This window comes from Rhinopithecus roxellana, chromosome 16 (genome assembly GCF_007565055.1).
Source record: "Rhinopithecus roxellana isolate Shanxi Qingling chromosome 16, ASM756505v1, whole genome shotgun sequence".
Taxonomy (NCBI): Eukaryota; Metazoa; Chordata; class Mammalia; order Primates; family Cercopithecidae; genus Rhinopithecus; species Rhinopithecus roxellana.
Genome location: NC_044564.1, coordinates 38,025,367 through 38,045,184, shown reverse-complemented (window position 1 = coordinate 38,045,184; position 19,818 = coordinate 38,025,367). Strand labels below are relative to the sequence as shown.

Below are 19,818 nucleotides of genomic sequence, written 5' to 3'. Positions count from 1 at the left end.
TATAAAATAATAAAATGTTATTTAAGAGCAATTCTGTTTCAACATGATGGGTGCAGTTCTCTCATGAAGGAATGAATCAAAACAAAACTACCTGTCTCCATACAGAGATGTCTGGAAAGCAGTTTTTCTCAAGCATTTAGTTGAGCCAGAAAAGTTAAGCCTAAAGCAATTGTGGCTTCAATCTAAAAATTACCTGTGGCTGCTGTTTAGATTGAAATTTTGGTGTCTCTATTCTGTCTCTTCTTTCTGATGCAACTGCCAGGTTGGGAAATTCCTCGGCATCCTAAGTAAACCACACACCTCTTTAGCTCTTTGTTAATGCCAACATGCCAAGTATAACCTTTCCCTTGCTTATATTTTCATTCTTCAGTAAGGTTGCACAAAAGTTCTTAAAAGTGATTAAAAAAAAAGAAAAGCCGCAAAACTCTCACATAGGAGCTTCTGCTTTATTTAATACAAATTTAAAGGCCACCGTTCTAATACCCCCAGACCCAATAAAAAGAGTGCCACCAATGATCTTGGTACACCAAAGGGTCTACAGAACTGACGCTGGACCACCTTGGCATGAGAGTATTCAACCACCTGTTCTTCAAAGGATTGTTTTTCACTAGAGAAACCATCTAGATTCAGTAGATTCACATGTTATCTCTGCTGAACCCAGGCTAATAAATGGAGTCAAAGGCAACAGGCCTGCTAAAAAACAATTTTTTAATCACTTAAAAATGTCTATGTCATTTTGTCAATATTTTAGGTGTCTTGGAAAAAGATGGGAAACATGGGGCAGAAATATAAATTATTCACTTGCCTAAACCATAATGCTCTGCCATGGTAGGTTTTCAAACATGTAACCCAGCTATTCTTGAATGATGTTCTAAGAGCCTTGGGAACCCCCACCCCAAGTATGTGGGAATGCCCTGGGCTTGACCCTAAGCTGGGCACCCGGGCAGCACCTCTGAGAGAGCCTTCGGCCTGCACAAGCAGCCAGGCCACCTGAGTCTGGTACAGCAATGTAAAGAAAACAACCAGGCACACGAGAAATTAAGTCAGAACCCAGGCTGGCTCCTTAGAGTACATGAAATACTTGGAGTATCATGAGACAATTAAAGCATGCTTTTGGAAGTTCCTGAAATCTTCCTGACTTGGGCCCTCAATGGTTCTATATTATTCTATGTTTCTCTCTATAATGAAGCACTTTATAATAAGACTTCTGGATAGAAAAGGAGGCCCTGCAAAAGCCAGCATTCTAAAGCAAGAAAAAAAAAAAAAAAAACTAAAAAAGCAAAAACAGGTAAAGCAGATAACTGAGGGGAAATATTAGTAATATGGCACACAAACTATTCAACTCTGATACAAGCAGTTTAGTCTCCAGACCATTCATTCATTCAGCTGTTCACTGAGTGGCTGCTCTGAGAAAACTGGCAAGCCAAAATGAAGAGGTGAGAAGAGTGGCTGGTTACTCTTTTCTTTAGCACTAAGAAAATGATCATTAAAAAGCCCTGGAGATTTTCACTTAGGAAACCAATATGAACCCAAGTTTCTCTTAAGAAACACCCACTTATTATATCACACAATGTGAGTAATAAATAAAATGTACTTCAATCCTTGGAGGCTCTTGAACTGTCAGGACTTCATATTTTGATGTAAATTTTTCTTTCTTTTTCTTACTCTTTCTTGAGGCTTCATTTTGTTCAAGGTCGCTACCTTGTGATGCTTTAGACTAGAACAAAAAAATCAAAGCAAAAATCCTCAGTTTTTAGGGCGGTCAATAGAATGTTTAATACTACATATCAGCAAAATTAACAAGTCCTATAATCACATGGCAATTTTATTCAGAGTTAGGTTCCTCATCCATGTTTTTTAAAAAGCCAGGATTCACTAGAATAGTTCTGAAGGAAAAAAAAGTTTGTTCAAATAGTTGTAATGCTCAATTCCTTTTGAAAACTGGTGGATTTGGACAGAACCTAGTTTTCAGCCTGACGAGATCATGGTGTTCATGACCTTCCTGATCCCAGTCTAAGCTCTCCATGTAATTCTAGGCAGGCCATTTCCATCAGCACAGCCCAGTGGTTCCTCATCTGCACATTACACCTGTCTGCACAGCAGAATCACCCATAGAACCTTCAAATCAGACAAACACCTGAGACCATCCAAGGACTGCTAAATGTGACCTCATCATTCCTACAGGCCCCTAACCCCCAGGGCCTCTCCTCATCCAAGGTCAAATGTGCTTTGGCCATAGGGCCTTTGCACTGAAGCCCCTTCACTAGAATTTGGCTAGGCTGGGGCCGCTCCTCATCTCTATCTACCCGTTGCTTTCTACCCTTGGAATTTCCATGGTTTTCTCTTCAGAGCACTTGATCACTCTCTGACATGTCCTACACCTGTCTGCATGTTGTCAGCCTCCCTCCATCAGAATGGAGGCTCTAAAAGGGCAGGGAACTTTTTGTTTTAGGCCCTGCTATACCCAGTGGGAATTTACACTTCAGAAGTAAAAGTCTCAGCAGCTATTAAAAAGAGTATGTTTATCTACTGACCCACAGGAGCTGTCCATGATATTTTTCTAAGTGAAAAAGACAGGTTTAGGGGTAATGTGTATAAAATGATCACATTTTAAGAAAAACAAAACAAAACGAAACAGAGAAACTCCTCCCTCTTTGTTCATATTTTCATGAGCCTGAGGCAGGACATATGCCAGATTGCTAATGCAGGTTTCTCTGAAGGTAGGCATCAAAAGTATGGGAGAGATGACCTTTTCCATAAGCAGATCCTTGAAGTGTTACATTTATCATTTCTGTAATAATTTCACAATACAGAAAGTTTCTAAAAAAACCATTTTGATCACTATCACTCCAGCTATGTAAAATGCAAAGCTATTTGGGTTAGAAGATAACAGGAGATGCTGATTTTCTTCTTATCTTTTAGAATTTTTCTAAAATAAGCTTTTCTTAGACCTGTAATTAAGAAAATTTTTTAAAAAGATCTTGGGAAAATAAAACAAAATCTGTTAACTCTTAGAATGCTAACTGCATATTAGGAAAACTGGCTCTGAGAGTGACTTGGCAGCTGCAACAAAGAATTAGACAGTCGGGGGCCACGTGCGGTGGCTCACGCCTGTAATGCCAGCACTTTGGGACGCCGAGGTGGATAGATCACCTGAGGTCAGGAGTTCGAGCCAGCCTGACCAACATGGTGAAACCCCGTCTCTACTAAAACAATACAAAAATTAGCCAGGCATGGTGGCAGGCATGTGTAATCCCAGCTACATGGGAGGCTAAGGCAGGAGAATCCCTTGAACCCGGGAGGCGGAGGCTGCAGTGAGCCGAGATCATGCCATTGCACTCCAGCCTGGGCGACAGAGCAAGACTCCATCTCAAGAAAAAAAAAAAAAAAAAAAAAATTAGACAGTGGGCTGTTGTCCAGCTTGCGCCTGGCCACCCAGAGGAGCCACAGAGACAGGCAGGAGGCTTCACTGAGAGTCAAGTTCAGTGTGTACACAAAAGGAAGGGTCTCTCCCTTACACATACTGCTTTCTCTCAGATACATGCACAGAGCAATGAGGAACAAGCACACATCTACCTTCACTGTAATTGTCACCACTGTAAATACACAGCTACCATTTATGTGGAATGGGCTAATTACATTTTTGGAAATCAAAAAGTATCCTCATACTCAAAAAGCCAGGAAAACGTTATGCTAAACAAGACCACATTTCAACCCAAAATAATGTATCCATACACAATGAAAATCAAGAACCGTATCTAGACCAATTTAAAAAAGGCTCTTGAAGAACCAGTTCTAGGAAACAATAAAAATGTAACTTAAAGTTGAGTGTGGTGGCTCATGCAGGACTGCTTGAGCCCAGGAGTTCAAGACCAGCCTGGGAAACATGGCAAAACCCTGCCTCTATAAAAAATACAAATACTAGCTGGATGTGTTGGTGCATGCCTGTAGTCCTAGTTATTAGAGAGGCTGAGGTGGAAGGATTGCTTGAGCCAGGGAGGTCAAAGCTGCAGTGGGAAAAAAAAAAAAAAAAAAAAAAAAAGGCACTAAAATTACTTAAGGGAAAAAAAAATCTATCCCGAATGCTATCATATAACAAGTAAATAAATTCCACTAACCAAAAATCATTATCATAAAATGTGGACTTCAATTATTTTGCTTCTAGTACTCTTGTACTGGTAAAAGTCATTTAAATTCAACAAAGACTGGGGGGGAAAGAAGCAGAAACTTTACACACCAGAGCATAAACTTATGCCAACATTTCTTCTTTAAAGAATTCAAAATGGCTCACAGATATTTTAAGTCGATAGGTCCAAAATGTACATTCTTACTCATAAAGAAAAGCTATCACTTGTATTCCTTGACTCACAACCTATTCTTTATTCAACGTGCAAGTACAACAAACTCAGACTAGTGACTATGGTATAGAATGAAACTCACTTACAGTCAGGATTTAGAGGGATTAAAAAAAAAAAAAAAACACTATCCTGGCCAGGCACAGTGGCTCATGTCTGTAATCCCAGCACTTTGGGAGGTCGAGGTGGATGGATCACCTGAGGTCAGGAGTGAGACTAGCCTGGCCAACATGGTGAAGCCCCATCTCTACGAAAAATACAAAAATGAGCCAGGCATGGTAGCAAGCACCTGTAATCTCAGCTATTCAGGAGGCAGAGGCAGGAGAATCGCTTGAGCCCGGGAGGCGGAGGTTGCAGTGAGTCGAGATCATGCCACTGCACTCCAGCCTGGGCAACAGAGTGAGACTCCATCTCAAAAACAAAGACTATGCAGTAGCACAGAAAATCAAAGTAATCAAAATGTGATGCACATCTCCTTTTCCCTAATCCTTTTTTAAAATAGTACCATATATACGTATGTATATATAACATAAAACACACCATCTTAACTTTATTTACTTTGTTTTTTGAGATGGAGTCTCACTCTGTCGCCCAAGCCGCAGTGCAGTGGCACGATCTCAGCTCACTGCAAGCTCTGCCTCCTGGGTTCATGCCATTCTCCTGCCTCAGCCTCCTGAGTAGCTGTGACTACAGGCACCTGCCACCATGCCCAGCTAATTTTTTTGTATTTTTTAGTAGAGACGGGGTTTCACCGTGTTAAACAGGATGGTCTCAATCTCCTGACCTCATGATCCGCCCGCCTCGGCCTCCCAAAATGCTGGGATTACAGGTGTGAACCACGGCACGTGGCCCATCTTAACTATTTTTAAGTGAACATTTCAATGGCATTAAGTACACTCACACTGTTGTGCAACCATTATCACCATCCATCTTCAGAAACTCATTTCCTCTTGCAAAACTGAAACTTTGTACCCATTAATACATAACTTCTCATTCCCCACTCTACTGAGGCCCTGGCAACCACCATCCTACTTTCTGTCTCTAGTGACACGTACCTTTTGGGTAGGATGAACAATGTGTTTTTCTTTGTTGTAGGAACGATCCGAAGATAAAGCTTCAGAAGATGGTATACTAACATTTTTAGGATCTGCTGATGAAGCAATGGTCTTTAAGTTTATCACAGAAGTAACATTTTTAGGGGCTGGTGATAGTTCTGTAGATAATGTCTGTCGAACAACATAACCCATTGGTGTCCAAGATAACTCTGCTCAAAGATAACCAAAATTGTTGAACAATCTCAACAGTAAAATAGAAATTCCTTAGTTACTCAAACATGCACTACATGAGGTAACTGCTCAGAGCATCATTAAATGTAGGCTATCAATGAAAACATCCTCTTGGAAACTATAGTAGTCACTAAACTTGTTTTTCTGCTTGGGGCATGCATGCTGCATTTTTTTCCCTTTTAACTTGTAAGGTTAATTTTCCTGGAAACTGGTTTTTTAACCTCGGGGTTGGAGATGGGTAGACAAACAGTAGTTTTAGTCAAAAAACAACAATCCACAATAAATGTCCACGTGGCAAGCACACAAAATTAACGAACTAAAGATCAAATTTTGTCCCTACTAACCTTGAAGTGTACCTTTAACATCAGAAGTCAAAGATCACTAGACTTCAGCTATCACAATAACTGGTAATTTATTTCTTTTAGAACAGAGGCATAAGTACAGCAACACTACTCCTTTAGGTGCCCATGAAACTCTATATACAGACAAAACAAAAAGACATCTATCAGGACACAGGTAGGTGAACACCTGTCAGCAGCCTGTGGCTACCCCCAAGGGTAAGACAGACTGTTCTCCTCACTACAGAACTACACATCCTCAGAGCAGCCTGTGAAGTACAGACCATCACTCAACCACATACATATCAAACATGAGAACACAGAAGAAAACACCCTATGAATAAATTTGGAATCATTTTGTAAAAGTGTCTGTTAGGACAAGCTACTGTAAAAATTTCAAAGCAGGGTACTTGAGACTCTCTCTGAGTATATTACTTCTTGGCCAGGACAGGACAGATGAGCAGTCCTTACCGTGTGACAGGAGGCTCCCATGACCCTTGCAGGTGTCTAAGGATTCAAAACAGTTCTTCTGGAGTACAAATGTGTTAGCTGCCTTCCCTACTCTCCCTCTGTCATGAGACTACCTGGGAGTCTTCCAAATGCTGTATGAGGCAGGACCGTGAGGCAGGTGAATGCCATGGCAAATCTACAGAGCCAGATGGCAGAGCTGCACAAGTGGAAAGCAAGGCTGCTCTCTGCACTACAGCTTTTTAATTTTGAAAAATGGTTTTCATAAAAATATGCTGTCTTAAAATGCAATATGCTTATTGTTATTTTTAAGCAAATTTGTTTGAACTTTGAATAGGGCAAATGTTGACAGGTATCATCCAAATAAACAAGAGCTCTTTGGAGTTGTCAATTTTTAACGGTCTCAAAAGCTTTTGAGAATAGGCAATACTAAAGGAAGTAGTCACTGCTGAGTTCATAAAATTTCTCACTGAATTGGATGTATACTTCATGTAGAATTCCTGTCTCTTATTTTATACTCCTTGCGTCTGGATGTGGGATCTCATTTACTTTAACTTTCTAAACTAACACTGATGTTAGGTTACTCACAACTGATTAGCTGTCTTAAGTTTTACAACAAAAACCATTTCAATTGCACTGGAGTTAAAAATGAACTTAGAAAATATATAACATTTAAAAAGTTAGTATTTTTGTAGCCACTTTTACCTCTTGTACATGAAGGAGAATTGCTAGCAGCATTAGCAGTTACAGATTCATTTGGGTTATTATTTTTCACCACTATTTCACCCTAAAAAGCAAACACATTAGATGTCATCAGAGAAATGCAAATTAAAACAAGGAGATTACATTACATATCAAAATCCAGAACACTTTGACAACAGAAATTCTTACTCATTGTTGGTAAGAATGAAAAATGATACAGCCACTTTGGGAGATATTTAATAGTTCAGCAATTCCTTACAAAACTAACCATACTCTTACCATATGATCTAGCCACTGCACTCCTTGGTAATTATCCAAAGGAGGTTAAAACTTATATCCACACAAAAACTTGCATGCACACGGATTTTATAGCAGCTTTACTCATAACTGCCACAACTTGGAAGCAGCTAAGATGTCCTTAAGTAGGTGAATGGGTAAACTGGTATATCCAGATGATGAGCTATTATGGACCCCTAAACGAAATGAACTATCAAAGCCATGAAAAAACATGGAAGAAACTTAAATGCACATTTCTAAGCGAAAGAAGCCAATCTAAAAGGGCTACATACTATATGATTCCAGCTATGTAACATTTTAGAAAAGACAAAACTGTGGAGACCATAAAAAGATAGCAGTTAGCAGGGGTTGAGGGGAAGGGAGGATAAACAGGTGGAGCACAGATTTTTAGGGCAGTGAAACCATTCTGTACCATACTACTACGGTAGACACACATAATTATGTATTTCCCTAAACTCTTAGAAGGCACAACATCAACAGTGAACCCTAATGCAAACGATGGGCTTTGGGTGATGATGATATGTCAGTGGAGGTCACCAACTGTAACAAATGCATCACTCTAGCACAAGATGTTGATAATGAAGGAAGCTGTGTGTGTGTGTGTGTGTGTGTGTGTGTGTGTGTGTGTGTGTGTGTGTGTGCAGGCAAGGGGCATATGGGAAATCTCTGTACTTTACTCTCAACTTTGCTGTAAACCTAAAACTGCTCTCGAAAATCTATTTTTTTAAAAAAGCCAAAGCAGTTACTTTCCATTTCAAATTCCAAGTAATCATTTAATTTTAAAATATAGCTTCCCTTGTCATTCTTAAAATCTGCAAAATATATGCTGATTAAAATTTCCAAATATATAAGTACACAAAGTGAAAAGTTAAATTACTTCCTTCAACTAAATCTCACTCCCTAGAGGAAAACACCACCCACATCTATAGCTTCATTAGTATCTTTCTATTTCTTTGCCTATGATATAAACATTTGTGTATCATATTTTTATATGAATTCCCATAATGGAATCACACCACACATAATTGTGGCAACTTTTAAAAAAACTTTAACATACCACTGACAAACTTTCCAAGTTGGCACAGATGCACCACACAACTCTTAAAGCTGCAATGATCCCATGTAAATGCAAAAGCCATCATTCACTAGGCCCACACATCAAAGTCCAATAGTCCATCAAAATGTCTACAAAGACAACAAATGTAAGCCTGCAATGTATGCCCTGTTTTATGACAACAAATGTGAGCCTGCAATGTATGCCCTGTTTTTTGACAACAAATGTAAGCCTGCAATGTATGCCCTGTTTATGAAGACAGAAAGCTGTCTCACATATTAAACATAAGATATATAATGACACTATGTGTATGGGTGGATCGAGTGTATTAAAAGGCTCCTCCAAGTGACTAATACCAGAGGTAAAAGTAAATTAAAAGATTCAAAGTTCAATCCATTAAGTAGATAATGGATTTAAAATAATTTTTAAAATTCATATGCTTCACAAATTTACCCATTTGCCAATTCATAACATGAGTCCAGGAATAAAAAATAATATTAAAACACAGCCTGTTCTTTTAGTAAACATAACTTTTACGCTCACCAAGGCCAGTAAAAAATTAGAAATAGCCTACCTGTTCAAGAATGGTTAAATAAATTACACATATCAGTATGAGATATCCAATGCAACAGCTGTTTTTAAAAAATACTTAATGACATGGAAAAAATACCAACAAAGTTTTAATAAATTCAAATGTAAGACTGTACATATTTATAATCTTAAAGTGAAGGAAATTCCCACAATAGACCATTTTTAAAAGACTATGTGTTAAGCATGCTTTTCTTTTGGTTGTACAATTTCAGACAAATATATATATTTTTTGTCATTTACAGACATTAGTAACATCATCAGGAAAAAGTTTCTTTTAGAAGGAAAATAAATTTTTACAAAGCCCACACGTAATTCAAGAGTGCAAGTGACTACTAATAGAGCAATCTGTATGTGTATCTTCTATCTTACTTCATATGTTCAAATACATTAACAGTCAAATGTAACAAGTGGCCTTGATATAAAGTACCAGTCACACTCCTGCTCACTCCACGAGCCGACCCCGAGGCTTACACAGCATCCTGGACTACTTCTGTAGGGCACTCATAAGAGCTGTACATGATGAAGACCGGGAGCCCTGTGGCTATTCAGCCACTGCACAAACCCAACCTGGAGTCCGTGGAGCAGGTCAGATGGAACCATGATTTTTAGATAGCCATTAGTTGGCCTGACTTCTCCCAGCTCTTTGACAGTAAAGCACCATGCTACAACAGTGTGAGGTTCAACAGTGTGAGGGTCCTGCATGCAAACTGCTACACAATGGCATATCTTCTACACATTACCAGCAACTGTCACCGAGCCTTCAGGCCTTAGTGTCCAGGCACCTAACAGAAGTCCAAGGGCAGGAAACAAATTCTTTCTCAACTCAAGAGGTAAAGTGAACAGGTGAGACCTGTTTTCTTTATCTTTCTTCTTTCTGCTTGCCTTGGTACTGGCATGTACTCCACTGCTCCTTCAGTGGAAATTCATCAGAAGCCATTTTAGGAACTACTAACCAGACACGATTTCTTCCTGGAAGTGTCAAATCAATCCATTTGAGAGAAATGCCTCAACTTGGTGGACTAAAACTTTGAGATCAAATGTTTAACAAAGTGAATTACCTGCTGTAATAAGTTTTCCTGAATTTGCTGCATCATTAACAAGACAAAGATGTAGATAAAAGCATGGAAAATTCAGAAGTTACACTACGCAGTTTTAAATATTACTACACTTAAGTCCTCACTTAGCACCATGGACAGGTTCTTGGAAACTGTGACTTTAAACAAAACAACATAAAACAAAACCAATTCCTTTTTTTATCACCATCAAAATGATAGTGAAGAAAATGTTACTGGAGGACCTACTATACGGCCTTTCATTTGAAGTTGCAGTTTCCAAGAACCTATTGACAACATTATGTGAGGACTTAATGTATTTCAATTTTTAAAAAAGTCCTTTTTTTCTGTATTGGAAAAAGTACTATCAGAATGCTAGAAGTAGTGTGTTGAAAATGGGCCATCAAAGCAACTAAACTCTGCTACAATCTTTTCCTTCTGAGGCATTACAACACCTTTCAGCTACCACATAAAAAGGAGTATACCAGGTTGGGCATGGTGGCTCAATCATGTAATCCCTGCACTCCTTTGGGAGGCCGAGGCAGGTGGATCACCTGAGGTCAGGAGTTCGAGACTAGCCTGACCAATATAGTGAAACCCCGTCCCTCCTAAAAATACAAAAAAATTAGCCAGATGTGGTGGCGTGTACCTGTAGTCCCAGTTACTCAGGAGGCTGAGGTAGGAGAATTGCTTGAACCTGGAAGGTGGGGACTGTAGCGAGCCAAGAAGCCAAGATTGCACCATTGCACTCCAGCCTGGGCGACAGAGTGAGACTCCCTCCTCGCAAAAAAAAAGGTATACTAGGTGATTCTTTTAAAACACTAGCTGCAACCGGGCATGGTGGCTCATGCTTGTAATCCCAGCACTTTGGGAGGCCACGGCGGGCAGATTGCCACAGCTCAGGTGTTCAAGACCAGCCTGGGCAACATGGTGAAACCCCGTCTCTACTAAAATACAAAAAAAAAATTAGCCGGCCGTGGCAGCATGCAACTGTAGTCCCAGCTACTCCAGAGGCTGAGGCAGGAGAATTGCCTGAACCCAGGAGGTGGAGGTTGCAGTGAGCCGAGATCGTGCCAGTGCACTCCAGCCTGGTGATAGAGCGAGACTCCGTTTCCAAAAAAACAAACAAAACAAAAAAACAAATAAAACAATAGCTGCACTAGATGTTACAGCCTCATTGTAAACTGTTCTAACAAAGGTCATCTAAGTGCACAATAAAAGGCTTCCCCCAATGCATCCTCCCCAGCTTCATGGACATCAAAGCCCACAGCAGGATTTAATGTGTAATGTTTGAAGTGAGACAATTTAAAAAGTGTGTACCAAGGAAAAAGAAAAAGTAAGAGAGAGAGAAACCCTCACCTCACCTTTGGTAACACTGCAACTGGTTTTACTACTTCTCCTAGAAGAGACATGTTGGTAGAGGCAGAGTGGACAGGTCCCCACTTGGGTTGCTTCTGTATCTCTGACATACTGTTCTCTGCACCTTGCAGTTCAGGAAAGTCCAGTGTGGTAAATTCAAACTCAGGTTTGGAGGTAGATACATTTTTTGCAATGATTCTGGATTTCCTGTCTGTTCGCTTATGGTAACCATCCGTAACTACAAAATTAAGAATAAAAATTTAGTTACTGTTTGATGACCAGTACTCAAGCAAAAATTGCAGAGTAGAAAGACTATTGCTATTGATGCAACAGGTTGTTGTCAAAACACCGTAATTCTTACCAGTGTTGTTCACCTTCCTTTGTAAAAGTATAAACGTTAAATGACCATAAGTATCAATCACTCTGGTTGGGCCATCGTGCAGAAAAACCAAAATGCACTGCACATTTTAGGAGTATGTATAGTCACGTGCCACACAGTGATGGTCTGGTCAACAATGGATTACGTATACAACAGTCCCATAAGATTGTAATGAAGCTGAAAAATTCCTACTGCCTATGGGTAATGTCATGGTGCAATGCATTACTCACGTTTGTGGTGATGCTGGTGTAAACAAACCTACTGAGCTAACAGGTGTATAAAAGTATAGTACATACGATGATGTATAGTACATAATACTCGATAATGATAATAAACAACTATGTCACTTGTTTACGTATATATTATACTTTTTATCTTTGGAGTATATATTCCTTCTACTTACAAAAGAAAAATTTGGCTAGGGCAAGGTGGCTCATGCCTTAATCCCAGCACTTCGGGAGCCTGAGGCAGGCAGATCACTTGCAGCCACGAACTCGAGACCAGCCTGGCCAACATGGTAAAACCCCAACTCTATTGAAAATACACACCGGGCGCGGTATAATCCCAGCACTTTGGGAGGCCGAGACAGGCGGATCATGAGGTCAGGAGATCGAGACCATCCTGGCTAACACGGTGAAACCCTGTCTCTACAAAAAAAAAAAAATACAAAAAAACTAGCCAGGTGAGATGGTGGGCACCTGTAGTCCCAGCTACTCGGGAGGCTGAGGCAGGAGAATGGCGTGAGCCTGGGAGGCGGAGCTTGCAGTGAGCCGAGATCGCGCCACTGCACTTGAGCCTGGGCGACACGGCGAGACTCCGTCTCAAAAAAAAAAAAAAAAAAAAAAAGAAAATACAAAAATTAGCTGGGTGTGGAGGCACATGCCCCCTAGCTACTTGGGAGGCTGAGGCACAAGAATTGCTTGAACTTGAGAGGCAGAGGTTGGAGTGAGCGAGCCAAGATAGCGCCACTGCACTCCAGCCTGTGTAACACAGTGGGACTATGTCTCAGAAAAACCCCAAAATGACAAAAGAAAAAGTTAAGTATAAAGCAGCTTCAAGCAGGTGCCTCAGGAGGGATTCCAGAACAAGGCATTGTTATCACAGGAGATGACAGCTTCATGCATGTTACTGTCCCTGAAGACCTTCCAGTGGGACGAGATGTGGAGGTGGAAGACAGTGATACAGATGATCCTGACCCTGTACACGCCTAGGCTAATGCGTGTGGTTGTGTCTTCGTTTTTAATTAAAAAGTGTAGAAAGTTTAAAAAAAAAAATTCAATAGAAAAAAGCTAATAGAATAAGGATGTAAAGAAAGAATTTTTTGTCCAAGCCAAATATGTTTGGTTTTTCTGCATGTTTGTGTTTTATTACAAAAGGTAAGTATTACTACAAGAGTCAGAAAGTTAAAAAAATTAAAAATTTATAAAGTAAAAAAGTTACAATAAGCTAAGATTACTTACTGAAAAAAATACTTTTATAAATTTCATGTAGCCTAAGTGTATAATGTTTAGAAAGTCTACAATAGTGTACAGTAATGCCCTAGGCCTTCACATTCACACACCACTCACTCACTGAATCACCCAGAGCAACTTCCAGTTCTGCCAGCTCCATCCACAGTAAGTGCCCTATACAGGTAAAATATTTTGTATCTTTTTACTATATTTTTACTGTACCTTTTCTATATTTTGGTACACAAATACTTACCACTATGTTACCGCTGCCTACAGTATTCAGTACAGTAATATGGTATAAAGGTTTATAACCTAGGAACAATAGGCTATATCATATAGCCTAGCTAGGTAGTTGGCTATACCATCTAGCTCTGTGTAAGTACATTCTAAATGCTCCTACAATGACGAAATCACCTAAGGGCACACTTCTCAGAATGTGTCCCCATCAGTAAGTGAGGTATAACTGTAATGCTAAGGCTGATGAAATAGTTACCTTAACCTGACTGTGCAGCTGGGCATTTTAATTTTTCTTAATATACATTTTAGAGTATTGCAAATTTAAAGGGACTCTAACGAATTTTCTGTGCTAGTAAACTTTCCATCTTTCAGTTTGCTGGAATAAACTAGAGGGAAGCAGGTAGCATAAACTGCATAACCTCTTCACATCTTTCTCCTGAAATGCAATGGATAAGGTAGGCTGCAGCTTCATGAAGCCCCTCATTTAATAAGACCAGAGTTATTACAGTTAATAGTTAAAACATCCCTTGTACCAGATGGTTTATCAGTGAAGTCAATGAAAAGAGAAAAATGTATATACCAAATAATACAAATTATAGGCACTTAAGATCCCACAATGCAACAGGTATCAAATAATTATCCCATCCCTGGGAAGAAAGACCTCTAGAATTGCTTAGGAAGTCGGACGCCCTAAGCTGTGTCAGGCCCAGTTCTCATTTCTTGGAGCAGTCATAATGAACAAGCCCACAGAAACAGCTGTATACATAGCAGGAATGCCTCTGGGGCACATAGGGTAGGCTGGCATTATACTACATAGTTGGTTATTTTTACCTGATTTCAAACTATTCTCAGCATAAATGGACAAATGATGTGAACCTCTAGCTGATTTTATCTCAGATGATATAGTTGCATCAGTTCTTTCACTGTGAAACTTTTGCTGATCATACGTTTTTTTCTCATCATAGGTTTTTTTCTGCAGGAAAGATTAAAAAGCAACATGAAATAAAACCACCACTATAAAAAGTTTAAAGTACCAAAATATTAAGTATTCATAATTCAATCATTTTTTAAAAGGTTAAATACAAAAAAATACACAGTGCTTAAATATGATGTACAAATTTACCATTTCTTTACATTTTAAGCATTAAAGCAACCAACTAAACGACACAACAAAACGACATCATTACTCACCTTAAACAGAGCTTTCATTTCTTGTGGGAGAGGGCACACGTTCTCATTTCGATGCTTCACTGTTTGAAAACTTCGGTAACAACTGGGTTGGTTATAATGATACTGGGAGCCAGGCACTGAGTAAACATTCTGTGTGGAGTCAAGGGTATAAGGAGAATAGGCATATGGATGAAGAGTTATCTCAGAAGATAAATACTGAGGTGGAAAAGCTGAAGCTCCAAAGGCCATGTCTTCAGTATATATTTTCTGCCTAAGTAAAAAGTGTAAACTTTAGTTGCAGATTTCATACTGCAAACCAAGAAGCTTTTCTGTAATAAACTAATTCAAACTTAACATTTAATATTTTTGAGACCATTCACTCTAGCCTTGAAATATGCTTAATTAAAAGCCAAATAAAATCTCTGAGTGTTTCTTTCCTACAAAGAAACAGGTTGACTCTATTTTTGTCACTAATGAGCTGGAAGTCCATAAGAAACATCAACAGGGCCAGAAGATGCTCCAGCAGCTTTTCACTCAGCTGCTGCCAAGTATTTGGGAAAGCCCTTCCAGCAACCCTGGCCAAAATGCCCCAAAAGACCATTCTCTCGCTGAGGGGGGACGCAATAGCCTGCAATACCTTCATCAGGCCTCCTGCAAATGGTTTTCTCCAGCCCTTCCCTGCTCCAAACCCACCATGACACCCTGCGCTTTGCTGACTGTCAGGGCGAGAGTGCAAAGGAGACACTGCATGGCACCGTGGATGGAAACTACACACTTTACTAACAAGATGGATGCCAGCTTTGAAAGTTGCTATTGCCTCAATTTATCCCAAGCTGGTAGACTGAACCAAAATATAATTTAACACTCATTTTTCTTTTTTAGCCAATTTGATACAATGCTACAGGTTTCAACCTTTTTCCCATGAAAGCTGATACAATGACAAAATGCTAACCAACTGATTTAAAATATAAATAGTGACCTCCTCATTCCAGCAAATGTTTCTGTTAATTTCCAGAGCTATTCCAAAATGTACCAGTACACTGAAAGGCAGAAAAATCCAAACCTAATCATGAAACACCCTGTAAGACCTTCAAACTGTTACGCGGTCAGGAGCTATGAGCATAAGCACTGTTTACTAGAAATCCTATTTCTAATGCGCTGCAAGTAAGAAACTATACTGAATAAGAAAGGAAGACTACAGGCTCTACCTATAATGTAATAATATTTATTGCTTTCACTTCTATCCAGAACTTTATCATATATTACCTCATCTCACTGTGTACTATTTCATGATATGTTAACTTAGATTTTCTAAGATCTTTTACTTACAGGTAAGTAACTTTAACATGAAATATTCCCAATTAAAAATCAAATAAAACCCTTTTTACTGACCTTTGTCTGTCCCACAAAACAACTGGCCTAGCACTGCTCCAAACATACAGCACTGAGGACTAGCTCTTTGTAGAAAAGAGGCTCAAAGCCTCATCCCACTGCCTACATGTTCCTGTGAATTCTGTGCTGTATGCTGTTTGTAGTTCAGAAAAGCTAGTGGGGGGCAAGTGTCAGGGAAGGTAGATAATCTGTTCTTCGTAAAAGAAGATGGGTTGACAGAAAAAAAAATGTGAAAAAGACTATTCCCAAGTCCAACAAATAGATACATGAACAGATAAATGAAATGTAGCTAAAAAGGAAAGCAGGGACAGGGTCCATTGGTTTTGACAACTGCTGTCATCCAGGAAATTTTCAGCCAGGAGTCAGCAGACCTTGGTTGGGGTCCTAGCTCAATTACAATCCAGTTTTCCATTCTGAATAAGTCATTTGGGTTTCTGTCCCCTCACTGGTCCTTCCTCCTCTGGAAAGTTGGTATTTTCCATTTCCATCCAGTGCAAACACAATTACATGCAGAAAACAACACAAAATACAAAATATCAAAGCAGTAACTCACAGCATCTGGTGTGGCTTCAAATGGCATATCTGGGAAATTCCAGATGCCAGGAGTGGTCCAGATGACCCTAAACCCACAGTAACACACCTGTTTCTCATTCACTGTCCTACGCTGCCCCATCCGCAATAAAATCAAAATGTCTGGGTACCTGTGCAATACCTGCTGGTCTCCTGGCTCCACTTCCCTTTGCCCGTTTCCTACCAATGGCTTCCAGGTCTCCCAGGACCTCCTTCTTGCCTCTTCCTCCAGGCACCCGTTGGGTCTGGCTTGACCATCACATGACTTGAAAAGCTCCCTGGCCTGGACTTTGCTTGCCTGGCTCTCACCTGCCCTCCAAGGCTCTCTGTGTCTTTTTCCCTGGTGCAGTCTCCTCTGCACCCTCCTCATGTCACCCATCAGACACATTCTGAGTCAGAACCTCTTATCTTTCTGCTTACAACACCCACAGATGTTGTATACCACTAGTTCTTCTCATAGCTGATCTGCTTTAACTCAAAAGCATCATTTGGTGCTAAAATTTTCACAGTATATTGACAGATGGTGAAAATGCTCAACTACCTCTTGTCAACAGTGGTAGCAGTTTTGGAGAATAGCACGTTAATTCTGGTTCTGGTGCCACCTATTTGAATCAGTATGAACAAACATTTCTAGCTTCAGTTTCCCATGTGCAAAAATAACATTACATCTGCCTGCCACCTCATGGATTGTGGTAACCATGAAAGAAGTGAAAGTATACAATAATACCCAAGCAAAAGGCACACATCCTCATACATGGGTTACACAGGACTTGTCACAAAGGATATACTATGACAACAGACATTACTTGGAACAAACTTGTTTGCATAGGCAAATTTGATTATTACATCAGTAAATAATCAATATTTTCCAAACATGGCAAATGTTATCTGTCAGACTACTTCTACTTTCTTTGTCTTGTCCTATAACATAAATATGGAAGAGTCTGGTATGTTCATTTTCATCTCCATCACTTCAAAACTATGGAAGACTTTCAATAATTAATTCCAAACAAATAAATGAGTATCCTTGAGTGCACTGTGAAAGGTACTGGAGGACAGATTCTGGAAAAGGTTACGATACCTTCTTTAAGGAAAGATGAGGGAAGGGGACATACAAAGATGACTTAGGATGCTATGTAGTTGAATAAGTTAAAAAAAAAAAGGAAATAGTTGTTTCAGAAACTTCTATCCCTTTTGTCACAGCAGCAAGAGATCTCCATTTACATGTAATCTTGACTATAGCAATGCAATTTTTATACATTAGAATTGCCCAGATAATCAATTCTCAACTGTGTGAAGTCTCATTATTTCATGCCCACTTTAAAGTCTCTTTTCCTTTCTAACTCTTCCTCCTCAACTTAATGCCTTCCTTATCCTTGTTCTCTTGCCAGGCACGAATACTTTTCCTTGGTCATAAATCAAAGCTAAAAAGAAAAAAAAAAAAAGATAAGAGAGTTAAGAAAACTTTTTTTTTTTTTTGAGACAGAGTCATGCTCTGTTTCCCAAGCTGGAGTGCAGTGGCATAGTCTCGGCTCACTGCAACCTCCATCTCTCAGGTTCAAGCAATTCTCTGCCTCAGCCTTCCGAGTAACTGGGATTACAGGTGCCTGCCACCACAACTGGCTAATTTTTGTATTTTTGTAGTAGAGATGGCATTTCACCATCTTGGCCAGGCTGGTCTTGAACTCCTGACCTCGTGATCCAACTGCCTCGGCCTCCCAAAGTGCTGGGATTACTGGCGTGAGCCACCACGCCCAGCCAAGAAAACTAATTTTTAAATTCAGCACTGCCCATTCTTGAGTCTCTGATTAGTCTCCACTCACGTTACTGCCAAAATGTTGCTTCAGCCATGTGAATGTTTTCCACTACAATTTTGAGTAACTGGAATACCACCTAGCAGATGGTTTTGAGCTATTGTCACTGACATATATTTTTGTATTTTGTTATGTGAGACACTCAAGGTAGGGAACAACTCAGGTGAGACCCATGCCAAACTCCCCTTTCTAATGGATGAAATGCAGTGGAAAAATAAGGTATTCCTACCAAAGACCAAATTCCAGCACATAAAGGTAGTGTTTCAACTTTTGTCAAAAAAACACAACTTTCAGTATTTCCTAAATACACCAGACAACTCAATGATTTTCTCATTCATTATAATTCTCATTCTTGCAAATATAATTCTAGAATTTATATACAGTACAAACTATTTTCAATCACACCATGCAGGCACAAATAAAAGGAAACAAGTTTGAATCATATCAAAGAAGAATAAAGCACAAGGATTCTTAGATTAAAACTACACCTGATGCAAATCTTAAAAATAGATCTACAAATAAATCTACACAATTATGTGAAAGATTAATATGTTTTTTGTCTAAATTCAGCTACAAGAGGAAGCCATTTTGTAAATACCTAGAGAATGAATCTTGAGAATGAAAAAGAAAATGTAAGGAAAAATGTAAGCCTTCTTTCAACTCAAACTTAGAAGAACTTAAACCTGAAATGTGTAAAATTCATTTCCATATAACAGATATAAAGTAAAATGGTGGAAAGCAAAAGTCAACAATTTCCAAAATATCCACACAGAGGCAGCTATGGTTGCTAGTCCCCTCCCCTTCCCTGAACAAGATTTTAAAACGTTAACCTTAAAAATGAGGAGTATGTTTATTTGGTCCTTCCTTTGCCCTTCCTTCCACATTTCATCTTCCATTAGACACATGATATATTTTTAAACCATATGAACAAATGAACCTTGAAACGGGATTTTTGTTTTGTTTTGTTTTAGACAGAGCCTTGCTCTGTCAACAAGGTTTGAGTGTAGTGGTGCGATCTCGACCCACTGCAACCTCTGCCTCCTGCATTCAAGGGATACTCCTGTCCCAGTCTCCCGAATAGCTGGGATTATAGGTGTCCGCCACCACACCTGGCTAATTTTTGTATTTTTGTGGAGACAGGGTTTCACCATATTGGCCAGGCTGTTCTTGAACTCCTGACCTAAGGTGATTGATCCACCCGCCTCAGCCTCCCAAAGTGCTAGGATTACAGATGTGAGTCACAGCGCCTGGCCTGAAACTGCATTTCTTACTAACAAATGCAATGTAGTCTCTATCACCTCTT

At 39.5% G+C, this 19,818-nt stretch overlaps 1 protein-coding gene across 11 annotated transcripts in view; it reads right to left on the bottom strand.

The window, feature by feature from the left end:
• SECISBP2 (SECIS binding protein 2) overlaps nt 1-19,818 on the bottom strand; it is a 41,594-nt gene that overhangs the window by 20,181 nt on the left and 1,595 nt on the right. For 3 of the 11 annotated variants that reach the window (XM_010371288.1, XM_030919202.1, XM_010371314.2), the window contains 7 exons: nt 14,761-15,010; nt 14,401-14,542; nt 11,508-11,740; nt 7,153-7,234; nt 5,411-5,619; nt 1,595-1,717; nt 194-283 (listed from right to left, as the gene is read on the bottom strand). In XM_010371288.1, the coding sequence (XP_010369590.1) occupies nt 194-283; nt 1,595-1,717; nt 5,411-5,619; nt 7,153-7,234; nt 11,508-11,740; nt 14,401-14,542; nt 14,761-15,010 (1,129 nt within the window). Of the gene's footprint in view, nt 1-193; nt 284-1,594; nt 1,718-5,410; nt 5,620-7,152; nt 7,235-11,507; nt 11,741-14,400; nt 14,543-14,760; nt 15,011-19,818 lie in introns of those variants that run through there. The other 8 variants (XM_010371315.2, XM_030919205.1, XM_010371305.1 and 5 more) reach the window with 7 other exon arrangements.